This window comes from Balaenoptera musculus, chromosome 8 (assembly GCF_009873245.2).
Source record: "Balaenoptera musculus isolate JJ_BM4_2016_0621 chromosome 8, mBalMus1.pri.v3, whole genome shotgun sequence".
Lineage (NCBI taxonomy): Eukaryota > Metazoa > Chordata > Mammalia > Artiodactyla > Balaenopteridae > Balaenoptera > Balaenoptera musculus.
The window spans coordinates 26248813-26267631 of record NC_045792.1 but is presented as its reverse complement, the minus strand read 5'-3'; the positions used below and the strand labels follow the sequence as shown (position 1 = coordinate 26267631).

Below are 18819 nucleotides of genomic sequence, written 5' to 3'. Positions count from 1 at the left end.
TTCCCTTATGAGATTATAAACTTCTTGGGAAACTGTAGGTGCTTCTTTTTTTTTTGTATATTTGAAATTGTACAGTATTATTCTTTTACCCATGAATTTATTTTGCTCTGTAAATGCCTGGATTTAGTCCTGATGTATGATAACCTGTAGTAATTTTTGGTTTTTGCTTAGGTAAGAATTCAGATTATTGTGTACAGAAGTAAATCATCTAGATTAATGAGTGAGACAAGCCAGTTTTCAAACATCCACATATTTTCTTTCTTCAAATGATGGTTACAGTTTTTATTTTTATTTACTTTATACATAGTAGTTTGTACATCTTAATCCCCTACCTCTATTGATCCCCTTGACCTTACCTTTCCTCACTGGTGACCACTAGTTCTATCTGTGAGTCTGTTTTCTTATATATTCATTTTATTCCACATATAAGTAATAACTACAGTATTTGGCTTATTTCACTAAGCATAAAATCCTGTAGGTCCGTCCATATTGTTGCAAATGGCAGAATTTCATTTATTTTTATCGTTGAGAAATAGTCCTCTGTGTGTGTGTGTGTGTGTGTGTGTGTGTGTGTGTATCACAACTTGTTTATTCATTCATCTATTGGTGGATACTTAGGTTGCTTCCATATCTTGGCTGTTGTGAATAATTCTGCTATGAACATTGGGTGCATATATCTTTTTGAATTAGTCTTTTCATTTTCTTTGAATATGTACCTCAGGAGTGGAATTTTTGGATCATATGGTAGTTCTATTTTTAGTTTTTTGAGGAAAGTTCTTATTGTTTTCCATAGTGGCTGTACCAATTTACATTCCTACTAGAAATGTACTAGGATTCTCTTTTCTCCATGTCACCAACATGTTATTTGTGGTCTTTTTGATGATGGCCATTCTGACAGGTGTGAGGTGGTACCTCATTGTGGTTTTGATTTGCAATTCCTTGATGATTAGTGATGTTGAGAATCTTTTTATGTGCCTGTTGGCCATATGTATGTTTTCTTTGGAAAAATGTCTATTCAGGTCTCTGCTCATTTTTTTAATTGGGTTGTTTTTTTGATAGTGAGTTCTTTGAGCTGTTTATATATTTTGAATATTAACCCCTTATCAGAAATATCATTTGCAAATATTTTCTCCCATTCAGTAGGTTGTCTTTCCTTTTGTTGATGGTTTCCTTTGCAGTGTCAAAGCTTTTAAGTTTAATTAGGTTCCATTTGTTTATTCTGGGTTTTTTTCCTTTACCTGAGGTGATAGATCCAGAAAAATACTGCTACAATTTATTGGAAAGAGTGTTTTGCCTGTGTTTTCTTCGAGATTTCTGGTTTCTGTTCTTACATTTAGGTCGTCAATCCATTTTGAGTTTATTCTTTGTATATGGTATTAGAGAATGTTCTAATTTCATTCTTTTACCTATAGTTGTACATTGTCCTAGCACCACTTACTGCAGAGACTGTTTTTCTCTGTTGTATATTCTTGTCTCCTTTGTCATAGATCAATTGAACCACTGGTGTGTGCGTTCATTTCTTAGCTGCCTATTCTGTTCTATTGATCTATGTGTGTGTTTTTGTGCCAGTACCATACTGTTTGGATTACTATAGCTTTGTAGTAATGTCTAAAGTGAGGGAGTGTTTTACCTCCAGCTTTTTTCTTTTTTCTCAAGATTGTCTTGGCTATTTGGGGTCTTTTGTTGTTCCATATAAATTTTAGGATTATTTATTCTAAATCTTTGAAAAATGTCTTGGGTATTTTGATAGGGATTGCTTTGGGTAGTATGGATATTATAATAGCATTCTAATAATTTGTGAACATGGTATATCTTTCTATTTCTTTTATCATCTTTAATTTCCTTCATCTTTGTCCTATATTTTCAGAGTATAGGTCCTTTACCTCCTTGGTTAAGTTTATTCCGAGGTATTTTATTCTTTTTTGATTCAATTGTAAATGGGATTTTTTTTCTTGACTTCTCTTTCTGATAATTCATCATTAGTATATAGAAAAGCAACAGATTTCGGTATGCTAATCTGTATTCTGAACTTTTATAAAACTTATTTCTTAGTTTTAATAGTTTTCTGGTGAAGACTTTAGGCTTTTCTATATATAGTATCATGTCATGGGCAAATAGTGTCAGTTTTACTTCTTCCTTTCCAATTTTGACACCTTTTATTTCTTAATCTTGTCTGATTGATGTGGGTAGGTCTTCCAATACTGTGTTGAATGAAAGTGGAGAGAGTGGGCAACATTGTCTTGTTCCTGATTTTATTTTATTTTATTATTTATTTTTTTAAAACAGGATTCTTTTTTTTTTAAAGTTTTTAAAAAATTTATTTATTTATTTATTTATTTATTTATTTATTTATTTTTAGCTGTGTTGGGTCTTCGTTTCTGTGCGAGGGCTTTCTCTAGTTGCGGCAAGTGGGGGCCACTCTTCATCGCAGTGTGTGGGCCTCTCACTATCGTGGCCTCTCTTGTTGTGGAGCACAGGCTGCAGACGCGCAGGCTCAGTAGTTGTGGCTGACGGGCCCAGTTGCTCCGCGGCATGTGGGATCTTCCCAGACCAGGGCTTGAACCCGTGTCCCCTGCATTGGCAGGCAGATTCTCAACCACTGTGCCACCAGGGAAGCCCTATTTTATTTTTTTATACTTGATTTAATGAAAAATTTTTTTATTGGAGTATAATTGCTTTGCAATGTTGTGTTAGTTTCTGCTGCAGAACAAAGTGAATCAGCTATATGTATACATACATTCCCTCCCTCTTGAGCCTCCTTCCAACCCCCGCCCCATCCCACTCATCTAGTTCGTCACAGAGCACCGAGCTGAGCTCCCTGTGCTATACAGCAGCTTCCCACTAGCTATTTATTTTACACATGGTAGTGTATATAGGTCAGTGCCACTCTCAATTCGTCCCACTCTCCCCTTCCCCCACATGTCCAGAAGTCCATTCTCTACATCTATGTTTCTTTTCCTGCCCTGGAAATAGGTTCTTTAGTACCATTTTTCTAGATTCCATATATATGCCTTAATGTACAGTATTTGTTTTTCTTTTTCTGACTTACTTCACTCTGTATGACAGACTCTAGGATCATCCTCATTAATAAAAATGACCCAATTTTGTTCCTTTTTATGGCTGAGTAATATTCCATAGTATATATGCACCACATCTTCTTTATCCATTCATCTGTCGATGGACATTTAAGTTGCTTCCATGTCCTGGCTATTGTTAATAGTGCTGCAGTGAACATTGTGGTTCATATATCTTTTGAATTATGGTTTTCTCAGGGTATATGTCCAGTAGTTGGATTGCCAGGTCATATGGTAGTTTTATTTTTAGTTTTTTAAGGAACCTCCATACTGTTCTCCAAAGTGGCTGTATCAATTTATGTTCTCACCAACAGTGCAAGAGGGTTCTCTTTTCTCCACACCCTCTCCAGCATTTATTGTTTGTAGATTTCTTGATAATGGCCATTCTGACTGGTGTGAGGTGATACCTCATAGTAGTTTTGATTTGCATTTTTCTAATAATTAGTGATGTTGAGCATCTTTTCATGTGTTTGTTGGCCAGCTGTATGTCTTCTTTGGAGAAATGTCTATTTAGGTCTTTGACCCAGTTTTGGACTGGGTTGTTTTTTTGATATTTAGCCGTATGAGCTGTGTGCATATTGTGGAGATTAGTCCTTTGTCACTTGCTTCGTTTGCAAATATTTTCTCCATTCTGAGGGTTGTCTTTTCGTCTTGTTTATGGCTTCACGTGCTGTGCAGAAGCTTTTAAGTTTCATGAGGTCCCATTTATTTATTTTTGTTTTTATTTTCATTACTCTAGGAGATGAGTCAAAAAGGATCTTGTTGTGATTTATGTCAAAAAGTGTTCTTCCTATGTTTTCTTCTAAGAGTTTTATAGTGTCTAGCCTTACATTTAGGTCTTTAATCCATTTTGAGTTTATTTTTGTGTATGGTGTTAGGGAGTGTTCTAATTTCATTCTTTTACATGTTGCTGTCCAGTTTCCCCTGCACCATTTATTGAAGAGACTGTCTTTTCTCCATTGTATATTCTTGTCTCCTTTGTCAAAGATCAGGTGGCCGTAAGTGTGTGGATTTATCTCTGGGCTTTCTTTTCTGTTCCATTGATCTATATTTCTGTTTTTGTGCTAGTACCATACTGTCTTAATTACTGTAGCTTTGTAGTATAGTCTGAAGTCAGGGATCCTGATTCCTCCAGCTCCATTTTCTTTCTGAAGATTGTTTTGGCTATTTGGGGTCTTTTGTGTTTCCATACAAATTGTAAAATTTTTCCTCTAATTCTGTTCAAAATGCCATTGGTAATTTGATAGGAATTGCATTGAATCTGTAGATTGCTCTGGGTAGTATAGTTATTTTCACAGTGTTGACTCTTCCAGTCCAAGAACATGGATCTCTCCATTTGTTTGTGTCATTTCTGATTTCTTTCATCAGTGTCCTATATTTTACTGCATACAGGTCTTTTGCCACCTCAGGTAGGTTTATTCCTAGGTATTTTATTCTTTTTGTTGCAGTGGTAAATGGGATTTTTTCCTTAATTTCTCTTTCTGATTTTTCAGTGTTAGTATATAGTAATGCAAGAGATTTCTATATTAATTTTGTGTTCTTTGCCTTTACTAATTTCATTGATTAACTCTAGCAGTTTTCTGGTGGTATCTTTAGGATTTTCCAAGTATAGTATCCTGTCATCTGCAAACAATGACAGTTGTACTTCTTCATTTCCAGTTTGTATTCCTTTTATTTCTTTTTCTTCTCTGATTGCTGTGGCTAGGAATTCCAAAACTATGTTGAATAATAGTGGTCAGAGTGGGCACTCTTGTTACTGATGTTAGAGGAAATGCTTTCAGTTTTTCACCATTGAGAATAATGTTTGCTGTGGGTTTGTCATATATGGCCTTCATTATGTTGAGGTAGGTTCTCTCTAATCCCACTTTCTGGAGAGTTTTTATCATAAATGCGTGTTGAATTTTGTCTAAAGTTTTTTCTGCATCTGTTGAGATTATCATATGGTTTTTATCCTTCAGTTTGTTAACATGGTGTATCACAGTGATTGATTTGCGTATATTGAAGAATCCTTGCATCCCTGGGATAAATCTCACTTGATCATGGTGTATGATCCTTTTAATGTCTTCCTGGATTCTGTTTGCTAGTAGTTTTTTGAGGATTTTTACATCTATGTTCATCAGTGGTATTGAACGGTAATTTTCTTTTTTGTGTGATATCTTTGTCTGGTTTTGGTATCAGGGTGATGGTGGCCTCGTAGAATGAGTTTGGGAGTGTTCTTCCCTCTGCAATTTTTTGGAAGAGTTTCAAAAGGATAGGTGTTAGCTCTTCTCTAAATCTTTGTTAGAATTCGCCTGTGCAGCCATTTGGCCCTGATCTTTTGTTTTTTGGGAGTTTTTAAATCACAGTTTCAATTTCAGTACTTGTGATTGGTCTGTTTATATTTTCTGTTTCTTCCTGGTTCAGTTTTGGAAGGGTGTACCTTTCTAAGAATTTGTCTGTTATTTCCAGGTTGTCCATTTTTTGGCATATAGTTGCTTGTAGTAGTCTCTTAACAATATTTTGTATTTCTGTGGTGATAGTTGTAACCTCTTTTTCGTTTCTAATTTTATTGATTTGAGTCCTGTCTCTTTTTTTCTTGATGAGTTTGGCTAATGGTTTATCAATTTTGTTTATCTTCTCAAAGAACCAGCTTTTAGTTTCATTGATTTTTGCTGTTGTTTTCATTGTTCTATTTCATTTATTTCTGCTCTGCTTTTTATGATTTCTTTCCTTCTATTAACCTAGGGCTTTGCTTGTTCTTCTTTTTCTAGTTGATTTATGTGTAAGATTAGTTTGTTTATTTGAGATTTTTCTTGTTTCTTGAGGTAGGATTGTATTGCTATAAACTTCCCTCTTAGAGCTGCTTTTGCTGCACCCCATAGATTTTATGTCCTTGTGCTTTCATTGTCATTTGATTCAAGGTATTTTTTGATTTCCTCTGATTTTTTTCAGTGATCTCTTGGTTATTTAGTAGCACATTGTATAGTTTCCGTGTGTTTGTGTTTTTTACAGTTTTTTTCCCTGTAATTGATAGCTAGTCTCATATTGTTGTCCAAAAAGATGCTTGATATGATTTCAATTTTCTAAAATTTATTGAGGCTTGATATGTGACCCAAGATGTGATATATCCTGGAGAATGTTCCGTGTGCACTTAAGAATAACGTTATTCTGCTTTTGGATCGAATGTTCTGCAGATATCAACTAAGTCCATCTGGTCTAATGTGTCATTTAAGGCTTGTGTGTCCTTGTTAATTTTCTTTCTGGATGATTTGTCCATTGGTGTAAGTGTAAAGTCCCCCACTATTATTGTGTTACTGTTGATTTCCCGTTTTATGGCTGTTAGCCTTTGCATTACATATTGAGGTGCTTCTATGTTGGGTGCATAAATAGTTAGAATTGTTATGTCTTCCTCTTGGTTTGATCACTGAATCACTATGTAGTGTCCTTCTTTACCTCTTGTAATAGTTTTATTTTAAAGTCTATTTTATTTGATATGAGTATTGGTACTCCAGCTTTCTTTTGATTTCCATTTGCATGGAATATCTTTTTCTATCCCCTCACTTTCAGTCTGCACGTGTCCTTATGTCTGAAGTGGGTCTCTTGTAGACAACATGTATAAGGGTCTTGTTTTTGTATCCATTCAGGCAGTCAGTGTCTTTTGGTTGGTGGATTTAATCCATTTACATTTAAAGTAATATGTATGTTCTTATTACCATATTTTTAATTGTTTTGGCTTTGTTTTTGTAGATATTTTCCTTCTCTTGTGTTTCCTGCCTAGAGCAGTTCCTTTAGCATTTGTCATAAAGCTTGTTTGGTGGTGCTGAATTCTCTTAACTTTTGCTTGTCTGTAAGGATTTTGATTTCTCCGTTGCATCTGAATTAGATCCTTACTGGATAGAGTAATACTGGTTGTCTGTTTTTCCCTTTCATCAATTTAAATATATCTTGCCTCTCCCTTCTGGCCTGCAGAGTTTATGCTGAAAGATTAGCTGTTAACCTTATGGGAATTCCCTTGTATATTTTTTGTTCCTTTTCCCTTGCTGCTTTTAATATTTTTTCGTTGTGTTAATTTTTGTTAGTTTGATTAATATGTGACTCGGCATGTTTCTCCTTGGATTTATCTTGTATGGGACTTTGCGTTTCCTGGAGTTGATTGACTGTTTGCTTTCCCATGTTAGGTTTTTGTCTATAATGTCTTCAAATATTTTCTCAGACCATTTCTCTTTCTCTTCTAATTCTGGGACCCCTATAATTCGAGTGCTGGTGTGCTAAGTGTTGTCCCAGTGGTCTCTGAGACTGTCCTCCGTTCTTTTCATTGTTCTTTCTTTATTCTGCTTTGCGGCAGTTATTTCCGCCATTTTTTTTTTGTTTTTAGCATGTTTATTGGAGTATAATTGCTTTGCAATGGTGTGTTAGTTTTTGCTGTATTTCCACCATTCTGTCTTTCAGCTCACTTATCCATTCTTCTGCCTCAGTTATTCTGCTATTGATTCCTTCTAGTGTATTTTTAATTTCAGTTATTGTGTTGTTCATCACTGATTGTTTGTTTTTTAGTTCTTCTAGGTCCTTGTTAAACATTTCTTGCATCTTCTCGATCCTTTCTATTTCCGAGATTTTGGATCAGCTTTACTATCATTACTCTGAATTCTTTTCAGATAGATTGCCTATTTCCTCTTCATTTATTTGGTCTTGTGGGTTTTTACCTTGCTCCTTCATCTGCAAGATATTTCTCTGTTTTCTTATTTTGTTTAACTTACTGTGTTTGAGGTCTCCTTTCCCCAGGCTGCAGGGTCGTAGTTCCTCTTTCTTCTGGTCTCTGCCCCCAGTGGGTGAGGTTTGTCCAGTGGCTTGTGTAGGCTTCCTGGTGGGAGGGCTGGTGCCTGCATTCTGGTGGGTGGAGTTGAGTACTTTCCATCTATTGGGAAGGGCCATGTCATGTGGTGTGTTTGGGGTGTCTGTGAGCTTAGTATGACTTTAGGCAGCCTGTCTGCTGATGGGTGAGTATGTGTTCCTGTTTTGCTTGTTGTTTGGTGTGAGGCAACTAGCGCTGGGGGCTGCAGGCAGTTGGGTGGATCTGGGTCTTGGATTCAGATAGAGACCTCCGTGAGAGCTTTTGCTGATTAATATTTTCTGGGACTGGGAATTCTCCGGCAGTCCAGTATCCTGGACTCTGTTCTCCTCCCCCAGAGGCTCAGGCCCAACTTTTGGTCGGGGAGCCAAGATCCTACAAGCAGCTTGTCACGGATTAAAGAAAAAAAAGAGACAAACAAAACCCCAAATGGTAAAAGCAAAATCAAATGAGCAAAAACAAAGAAACACACACACACACAAACACACACAGAAGAAACAAAAACACAACCAAAGAAAACAAAAATCAAGAGAACAGCCAAAGAATCCCAAAACGAAATTGAACAATTAAAAACAAAACTAACAAAAACACAAAACAAAAAAAATCAAAGCAGAGTGCCAACTGAAGAATAAAACAAAGAAAACAAAACAGACAAAAATGATTCAAAAACAAAAAAGAAATGGGTACAAAACCCAGAGGACAGGATAGCAAAGGGAAAATGGAAATACAAAAAAATTTTTAAAATATATTAAAAACCAATGAAAAAGCACAGAACAACAGAAAAGCAAAGTAAAAATAGAAACATAAAAAGATCGAAAGTATGTTAAAAAAAACTCAAGACTAAATAAAAGTAAAAATTTAAAAAAACCCAAAAAACCAACAGCAACAACAACAAAGAAAAAGAAAAAAAAAACCCAAAACAACAGATTTAACAACAGAATGAATCAAAACTGAGTAAAATTAATAGTAATAATAATGTTTTCCTGGGGTCTCAGCTGTTATTGTCCTTGCCGTGAGCTGCAGCCCACCTCTGCCTCCTCAGGAGACTGTCCAATACCTCTATGCTGGTCTCTGGACCTGCTGTGGGCCCTGTGGGGACAGCTGAGACTCTGATCTGGCCCCACTCGTGTGTGTGCTTGTCCCCAAAGTCCACAGCTGCCAGTGCTAGACCATTTTCATTTGTGGGAATACTCATTGTCCTTTCAGATATTCCATAGGCACAGGGTCTACTTAGCTGATTACGGGGATTTAATTTGCCGCTTGTGCAACTGATGGAAAGATTTTCGTTCCTCTTTTTTAGTTGCCCCACCCCTGGGGCTCAGCTGTGTTTTTACCCCCATCTATGTGTGTGGGCCACCCACAGGAGTCTGCTCCCGAGGCTTCCCTGGAGCAGTTGGGTCTGTCCTGGTGAGGACAGGGTGCAGAGGTGGCGCGGCTACTTGGATAGTGGAAGCCCCAGCGGCGCCAGGTGCGTGGGGAAGCTGGCAGCCATGGGCGCAAGAGATATGGTCCTAGTGGGAACCTTTTTCTAGTGCCCAGTGGCATGCGTGTGAGGGCCAGCCCTGGCCAGTCTTTTTTTAGCGCCTGGCGGCAGGTGCGCAAGGGCTAGCCCTGTCTGGGTTTTTTGTAGTGCCCAGCGACAGGCGCATGAGGGCCAGCCGTGGCAGGGCCTTTTGTATTGCCTGGTGCTAGGCGCTGGCATGTGGAGAGAGACTGGCTACAGTGGTTGCTCCACCCCCTGCCTGTGACTCAGCAGTAGCGCCTTGCTTCCATGGCATTCCGGTTTTCCTCCATAGGCATTCTGTGTTGCCATTTCCTCCCTCCTGTTCCCTCAGGCCATCTCCCCACAGCCAACAGCAGTTCTTGCCCCGGGTTTGCTCTCCAATCCCCATGCTCCAACTCCCAGCCCCCATGTGCACTGTTGGACACATATCCCAGTCTGGGGCACTTAGGGCCATGGTACGGTCTGTCTTTGTAGTTTTCACTCTGTCCCATCTGCCACAGGTCGGTCGCTTCATCCTCCACTGACAGCCTCAAATGCTTCCCTTCTCTCCCAACTGATTTCCTCATTGGTGAGGGGGCTTCCCCGGATGAGGGAATTTCTCCCCTGCTTCAGCTCCCACCACTGGCATGCAGGTGCTGTCCCACTTCCTCTCCTCCTCCTTCTCCTTTCTTTCTTCCTACCCAGTTATGCAGGGATCTTTATAGTCCTTTCTGGTGTCCAAGGTCTTCTGCTAGTGTATAGCTGGTGTTCTGTGAGAATTGTTGCATCTGTAAATGTATTCCTGATGCATCCATGGAGAGAGAGGAACTCCACATCCTCCTACTCCTCTGCTGTCTTGGAACCCCTTTGTTCCTGATTTTAGAGGAAAAGCTTTCAGCTTTTCATCATCAAGTATGAGGTTAGCTGTGGATTTGTCACAAATGGTCTTTATTATGTTGAGATATTTTCCCTCTATACCAACTTTGATGAGAGTTTTTGTCACCAAAGGACGTTGAATTTTGTCAAATGCTTTTTGTGTGTCTGTTGAGATGATCATGTGATTTTTTCCCTCCTTTTGTTAATGTGGTGTATCATTATTGATTGGTTTGCAAATATTGAACCATCCCTGCATCCCTGGAATAAATCTCACTTGATCATTATGTATGATCCTTTTTATATATTGTTGAATTTGGTTTGCTAATATTTTCTTGAGGATATTTGGATCTTTATTCATCGGAGATATTCACCTGTAATTTTTTTTTTTTTTGGTAGTGTCTTTGTCTTATTTTAGTATCGGGGTAATTAGCAATGGCCTCATAGAATTAATTTGGGAATGTTCCCTCTTCCTCAGTTTTTTGGAGGTGTTTGAGAAGGTATAGATATTAGTTCTTTTATATATGTTTGGTAGACTTCTCCCAGGAATGGATTTGTTCCTGAATTTTTGTTTGTTGAGAGTTTTTTAAAGTACAAATTCAATTTTACTACTAGTGATCTTTCTGTTCATATGGTCTATTTTGTCCTGATTCAGTCTTGTAAGTTTTTATGTTTCCAGAAGTTTGTTGATTTCTTCTAGGTTGTCCAATTTGTTGGCATTTTAACTGTTCATAGTATTCTGTTATGATATTTTTGTATCTCTGTGATAGCAGTTGTTATATTTCCTCTTTCAGTTCTTATTTTGTTTATTTGGGTCCTCTTTTTTTCTTGATGAATCTGCCTAAAGGCTTATCAGTTTTGTTTATCTTTTCAAAAAATCAACTCTTGGTTTCATTGGTCTTTTCTATTTTTTTTTCTTTTTTGTTCTTTGTTTTATTTATTTCCCCTCTGATCTTAATTGCTTTCTTCTTTCTGCTTTTGTTTGTTCTTCTTTTTCTAATTCCGTTAGATGGTAGGTTAGGTTGTTTATGAGATTTTTCTTGTTTCTTGAGGTTGGCCTTTTACTGCTGTAAACTTACCTTTAGAACTACTTTTGCTGTGTAGCACAGATTTTAGAAAGTTGTGTTTTTATTTTCATTTGTCTAGAGGTTTTGTTTGATTTCCTCTTTGATTTCATTGACCCATTGGTTTTTCTTTTAGTAGCATATTGTTGAGTCTCCACATTTTGTGTTTTTTCCATTTTTCTTCCTGTTACTGATTTCTAGTTTTATGCCTTGTGGTTGGAAAAACTGCTTGATATAATTTCTATCTTCTTAAATTAGTTGAGACTTGTTTTTTGGCCTCCTATGTGATCTATTCTGGAAAATGTTCCACATGCACTTGAAAAGAATGTGTATTCTACTGTTTTTGGTTGGAGTGTCCTGTAGATATCTACTAAGTCCATCTGGTCCAAAGTATCATTTAAGATTACTGTTTTCTTATTGTTTTCCTGTCTGGATGATTTGTTCATTGATGTAAGTGGGGTGATAAAATCCTCTGCTATTATTTGTTATTGTCAATTTCTCCCTTTATGTCTGTTAATATTTGCTGTATATATATATTTAGGTGCTCCTATATTAGGTGCATACATGTTAATGAGTGTTACCTCCTCTTCTTGCATTGAAATCCTTTTCTTTAATAATGCCCTTCTTTATCTTTTTTTATTGACTTTATTTTAAAAATTTGTCTGAAATGAGTACCTCTACCCCTGCTTTCTTGTCATTTCCATTTGCATGAATTATTTTTTTCTATCCCATCACTTTCAGTTTCTGTGTTTGTCTTTATGTTTGAAGTGAGTTTCTTATAAGAAGCATTTAGATGGGTCTTGTTTTTCTTTTTATCCAATCAGCTGCTCTGTGTCTTTTGATTGGATCATTTAGTCCATTTACATTTGAAGTGATTATTGATAGGTGTGTCCTTATTCCCATTTTGTTACTTGTTTACTGGTTGTTTTTTCAGTTTGTCTTTGTTCTTTTCTTCTTTTAGTTCCTTCCCTTGGGGTTTGATGATTTTCTTTAGTGGTATGCCTGTGTTCCTTTTTCTTTAGATTTCTTTGTATGTATTACAGGTTTTAGATTTGCAGTTACCTTATGGTTCATATATGTTGACCTATAACTATATTTACGTGTTTTAAACTGGTAGTCATTTAAGTTCAAATACATTCTAAACGATTTACATTTTTCTAATCCCCTTCACCACATTTTGTGTTTTTAATGATATATTTTACATATTCACGTTTTTCCTTAACTGTTCATTGTAGTTATAGTTGATTTCACAGTTTTTTGTCTTAATCTTAGTAAGAGCCTATTTAAGTGATTGAGCCATAGGCTTTACTATATATTTGCCTTTACTAGTGGGATTTTCCCTTTCCTATAGATTCTTACTTGTTGTAGCTTTTTCTTTTCCACTTAGAGAAAATGCTTTAACATTTTTTTAGGGTTGGGTTAGTACCCTCTGTGCTTCCTGTACCTGGATTTCTGTTTCCTTCTTCAGGTTCTGGCAGTCCATAATTTCATCAAACACATTTTTGCCCTGCCTCTCTCTCTCTTCTCCTTCTAGGACCCCTATAGTGTGAATGGTGGTATGCTGGTTGTTGTCTTAGAGATCCCTTAAGTGTTCTCATTATTTTTAAACCTCATTTTTCTTTTTCTGTTCAGATTGAGTTAATTTTTATTTCATCTTCTTCTGTATTACTTTGTCTGCTGTTGATTCCTTTTAATTTGTTTTGCATTTCAGTTAGTGTGTTCTTCAGTTCTGTCTTTTAAAAATGTTTTTTAGTTCTTTTTTAAAATTCTCACTCTGTTCTTCTATTCTTTCTTCTAATTTAGTCAGTATTCCTATTACTAATGCTTTGAACTCTTTGTATATTAAGTTGTTCATTGCTGTTTTGTTAGTTGTTTTCTTTAGGGTTTTTCTCTTGTTCTTTCAGTTGAAACAGTCTTCTTTCTTTTCATTTTGCTTAACTTTCTCTGTGTCTGTGATATTAGGTGAAACATTTACCTACTCTGATCTTGAAGGAGTGTCCTTGTGTGGGAGCATTTCTATGCAGTCTCCATGTGTCCAGTGGCTTTGATGGGAGAACTGGATCTGACCTGAGCATGAGTCACATCTTTCCACAGGGTGTGCTGGCAGCTGTCACCTTTGTAGGAGGTGAGACTGAGATGGAGGGACTAGAGTCAGAGCCCGGTGTGAGCCTGGGGTTCTTCTCTGCTCAGTGACCAACACCACCTTACTGGAGGTGGGGTAGGGCCCCAAGTTCCTGGAGCAGAAGCCCTGTGATTTGGGAGTGAGCTGGCTCCATTCCCTTTAAGTGTGTACTCTTTTCGTTCCTAGCACCAGTACTTTGCCCCAGAGGGGACCAGTATTGGAGCAAGAGGGGCCAGAGTGGGTGCTCGGCAAAGGTCAGGTGTGGGCTGTGGTGGTCTGGACCCCAGTCTGAGTTTTGGACCTCACCCAATGAGCTGCTTCCATAATCAGCTGCAGTGACTGCTGCCTCCCCCGACCCCCGTCAGATGCCATTCTGGGTCAGGTTAGATCTGTCCATCAAAACAGCATACTCCCCTCAGTCCTGCAGCCCTTGCCCCAGTTTGGAGCTGCATGACATAGCAAGAGGGGCTGGAATGGGCACTTGGCTTTGGTCAGGGAGTGGGCTGTGGTGGTCCCAGCCCAGTCACAGTTACAGACTGCTCCTGATGCACTGCCTCACCAAGCACCTTCAGTGGTTGCTGTCACTCCATTCAGATGCAGTTCCAGATTTGAGCAGGGTTCATTTCTCACAACTGTGTACTCTTCTTGGGTGCAGCATCCCTTGCCCCAGTGTGGAACTGTACCATGGAGCAAGTGGTTCTGTAGCAGGCACTTGGCTTAGGTTGGAGCATGGGCTGGGGGTGTTGCAGGAAACTGGCCAGAGTCCTGGGGCAGTTTAAGTCTGCTTCTGCTGCCTTGTTTCGAGAGTAATCAAATTTGTGTGTGCTCTTCATGAGGAGAGTCTAGGTTTCTTACAGTCCCCTTGTTAGTCCCACTGGTTTTCAAATCAGCTAAGGGGACTTGTCTTCTTGGCGTTGGACCCCAGGGCTAGGGAACCCAATGTGTGGCTTGAATTGCTCACCCCCCAGGGAGGATCTCTGAGTCCATGTAATCTCCTTCCTTTTCTGTGTGCCCTCCCAGGGTCACAATTCCTGACTTGACTGCTTCTCTTCTCTTCCTACCTGAATCTGTGCAGATTTTTCTTACAGCCTTTGTTGTATGAGTCTTTCTACCAGTCTCCTGTTGGTTTTCAGTGAGAATTGTTCCACATGTAGATGTATTTTTGCTGTGTTCTTGGAGGGAAGTGAGCTCCACATCCTCCTACTCCACCATCTTGATCTCTCCTTCCTACATCATCATATTCTTAACACATAAATATTTGGTTTATTTTGAGGAAAATACGGCCCTTGCCTTAGAATCAAATGATAATTCTTATAATGGGAGTGAAAATAAATGAAGATCATAGGAAGAAGACTAAAATGATGGTCCTTAACTAAAGTTTCAGTGTGAAGCATGTTGATTTCATATGTCTTCTTTATATTGAGGATATCATTTCTTTTGTGCTTTATGCTAATGTTTTTCATATTGTGAGTCAAATTTATTGCAGTCATCATTTAAAAATATAAACTATCAGCATGTATTACATGTAACAAATATACGTTTTGTTTCCTAAAACCTTTGTTTTGGATACACATACACACAGAAAATCTCTCTATGGGTCAAAGTCACAGAAAAGCTTGAAAGCCAGTGCTCAAGTCTTTGTGTCTTCTTGGCTTCTTGTGCCCACATTGTGCTGTAAGCTACAGATCTATGGCACATATCTATAAAACCAGTCTATAGCATATAGAGATGCATACCAATTTTTCAACCTTTTTTCATAAGCAGGACATCTCCCCACTCCAGTCCTTGGCTTTGTTTCCATTCCCCTGTATATGCTGGAGCACCTTTAGTATCTATTATCTTTTAGAAATTGAACTAAGGACTAACATTTTCTGCTTGCACATAGAGCCCAGTAGTCATGTGGCTTCAGTTATGCTTACTGCTTTGCATTTCTCTTCTGTTTCTGGTCCACAGAGAGAGGTTTATCTTGTTTTGAACTTAGCAGTGTTTTATATTTTGTATATCTTTTCGGTTTGTCCTGAGCAGAGACAAACATGGCAACATGAATTGAACTTTAATAAATCTCTTGACTAGAAGGTCTGAGCATGTTTTAGAGATTGATTCATGTTGATATATTTTATTTCTATTTTATTCCTTTCAATCACTGTATAGTCTTTCATAATCTAACTCTGCCATTCTGTAAATATCCATTCCTCTTGGAATGGATATTTTGTTTTTCACTCTTACAAACTATTACAAGCAGTGCTAAATTTCTCCATAGTGCATATTTAGAAGTGGAATTGCTAAGTTATTAAGTATGCATCTACTTTCTTTTACAAACACTTGCAAAGAGATTATATCAATTTATTGTGCCCCAACAATGTATGTTTCTTAACCATACTTAGTATCTGTATTGTCAAACTTTAAAATTATGTCATGCTGATTAATGTGTGAGAAATGGTATTTCATGTATTAAAATGCATTCCTCTGATTACTAGGAGAGATCTTTTCTTTTTTTTTATCATTTAGATTTCTTATAGTATGAACTGCTTGTTTATGTTTTTTGTTGTTTATCTTTTTCTTACTGATGGTAGTTCTTTATATACTCAGTCTTGTGTCTTTTGTGTACTTTCAGATAGTGTCTCATAATTCGTCTTACCAGTTGTCAATTGTCCTCCTCAGTTTGTAATTTTAGTCTTTGTTATCCTGTTGAGTATCTGATGTGTATCTCTTTTGAGTGTCCAAATAAGACCACTGGAAGAAATGGTAGATACTGTGAGATTTTACAGTAGGCTAAAAAGGGAGGTGGCAGTCTTTTTGTGTGTACATTATAAGAAGTCAAATCCTTACTACTTCGCTTATCCCTCTAAGTTAACCTTTAACTTAAAAATTGTTTTGTTTGTTTTTTGTTTTTTTCTATTTTTTGGCCACACCATGTGACATGTGGGATCTTAGTTCCCAGACCAGGGATCGGACCTGCGCCCCCTGCAGTGGAAGCACGGCGTCTTAACCACTGGCCCGCCAGGAAATTCCTAACTTAAATTTTGTTCTTTGGAGATTCTGTACTTTTTTGTCAACTCATGAATACATTTTAAATGCTTTTTAAAAATTTTTTATCCAACATTTTTGTTTTCAAAGGTTGGTTCTGGAAGCTAACGTTTAACTCTTTCCATTCTTCTCTATCTAATTGCCATTATTATTTCTAATAATTGCCATTATTAGTTCCAAGAAGCATTTTCTGACCCCCTAAGTCAAATTGGATACCCCTAGTATATGTTTCTGTATCAGTCTTTACTTTCATAGCACTCTTCTATGTTAATATTGCTTGTCTTTCTCCTTTCTCAAGGCCATAATTTCTTTGATGGTGAGGACTATGCCTGGCTTATTAATTATAGCCCCAGTACCTGGCATAGTGCTTGGAACACAGTAGACACTTGCATTGTGACTAGGCTACTGTCATCTTTTTCCTGATTACTGCCACAGTCTTCTTACTGGTTTTCTACCTATAAGGTTGCTTTTCTCCAGTCTTCTCTCCACTCTGAAACCAGTTTGCTCTTTGTGTAACACAAAGCTGATCATGTTTTTGACTCACCATTGCCCCAGCAGAAAGCTCCAATAGCAGTTTAAAGTGGTTCCTGTGGCCTAGTCCCTGATTATTCTACAACCTAATCTCTTATTGCTATTCATTCATGCTTCTCAAGTTTTAGCCAGTCTGAATTACTTTGTTCCCTAAAGGTGCAGTGCTTTTTCTTTCCTCTTGGGTTTTATGAACATGCTTTTATTCCTATACTTGGAACCTCTTAATTCTCTCTTTTCCCACAGAAGAAACTGGCTAATTCTTGCTCATAGGTCTAATAGTACTCATATTACTTCCTTTAGGAAGTCTTTGATTTGTCAGCATGAGAGGAGTTTGAATTGTGTATGGCTTTAACACTCCGTACTTCTTTCTTCAAAGCACTTGTCAGTTACTTGTATATTGTCTGTATTCCTCACTATCTCATAAGCTAGCAAGGACTGTGTTAGGCATATTGACTATTACATCTTCTGCATCTAGCACAGTTCTGATTCATGGTAGGCATTCAATAAAAGCATTGAATGAATGTTAATTTAGACATTATTTCCTGCAAGTTGGAAAAGAGCGTGTCTTAAGAGTTTTTAAAGTATTTCCCTAAGGTTACAATTGTTAACTGAGTCTCAGATTTTGAATTTATTAATATATTTTATGGTGGGGTTATTTTAAAATTGTGACCTCTGAAAATGTTTTGTTCCAGTTCAGACTGCTGGAAAGAGAATTGAATCCATACTGGAAGGATGGTGGGACAGGTCTTCCACCAGAAGACTGTAATGTGTCATCAGTTACTAAAGGTATCTTCATATTTTGATTGTAGCCACACAGGCATTTCTTATAACTTGGTATTCCTAAGGGAATGAACTGAGTCTGCTAGTAGATTGGCAAGATGTATTATGAATTCCAAAAATGAATAATAATCCAAATCAGATTTTGAGATGTATTAAATCTAAATTTTATCACTAGTTATTATTTAAGTATTTCTGCTTGATGCTGTAATTTGATCAATTCTGCAAATATCTGTGTCTGTTTATGTATTTGCAAAACAATGATGTATATTGATTATCTGATGTGAAATTTGTATGGTTTTATATTATGAGCATCTATGGATTGTTACTAAAGGTTCAGTTTACATATAGGAAAGCAATGATAAAACATTTGCAGTCTTTTAAGGCCTCATTTAAATTACTAGTACTTGGGAAGATTATTTTAACTATAATATGTTAGCAAATTGGTTAAATATTTTTATACTTGGTAATGTTTTTATATTTGAGTTTATATTTTGAATGGATTAATGAAAAGCATGGTTCTGTAAGGATATAATTATTCTTTGGTTTGTTACATGCTATAACAAAATGTAAAAAGTATTAAAGCTCTGAAGTTTCATGAAAATGATGTATAAATATTAAAGATGTGATTTCATATCTTCAGAAATTCTTACTTTGCCAGCATTTACAAATTTTATTGATGTTAGGATAGTGCTGTTACTTTCCAGCAGATGGAGACAAAATACTTGTGTCACGTATTCATACCTTTCACCATAATTAAAAAAAATACTTATATGCCAATTAAGTGTTACATTGACAACTCAATGAAAAGTTTGATTAGTTACAATTAACCCAGTATACACATAGTAGTATTATAAATTATCTTTTCATCTTAGTCATTTCTCAGCAGAATGTTTTCCTGCTTTTTATACATAATTTATTTTTATTTTGTCCATTTTTTATATTCTTTTGTATTTTATGAGAGATGTCCCTGGAGCCACCTTATAGGTTCCTTTTTAATTTATATTTATTAGTTTTACTGAAGTTATCAGTAATTATAA

General features: G+C 37.0%; 1 protein-coding gene across 1 annotated transcript in view; it reads left to right on the top strand.

Moving 5' to 3' along the window:
- The window catches only part of CWF19L2 (CWF19 like cell cycle control factor 2), a 195855-nt gene that overhangs the window by 25795 nt on the left and 151241 nt on the right, over positions 1 to 18819 (top strand). Inside the window, exon 6 of the mRNA XM_036861742.1 lies at positions 17695 to 17788. Coding sequence (XP_036717637.1) covers positions 17695 to 17788 — 94 coding nt within the window. The remainder of the gene's footprint in view (positions 1 to 17694; positions 17789 to 18819) is intronic.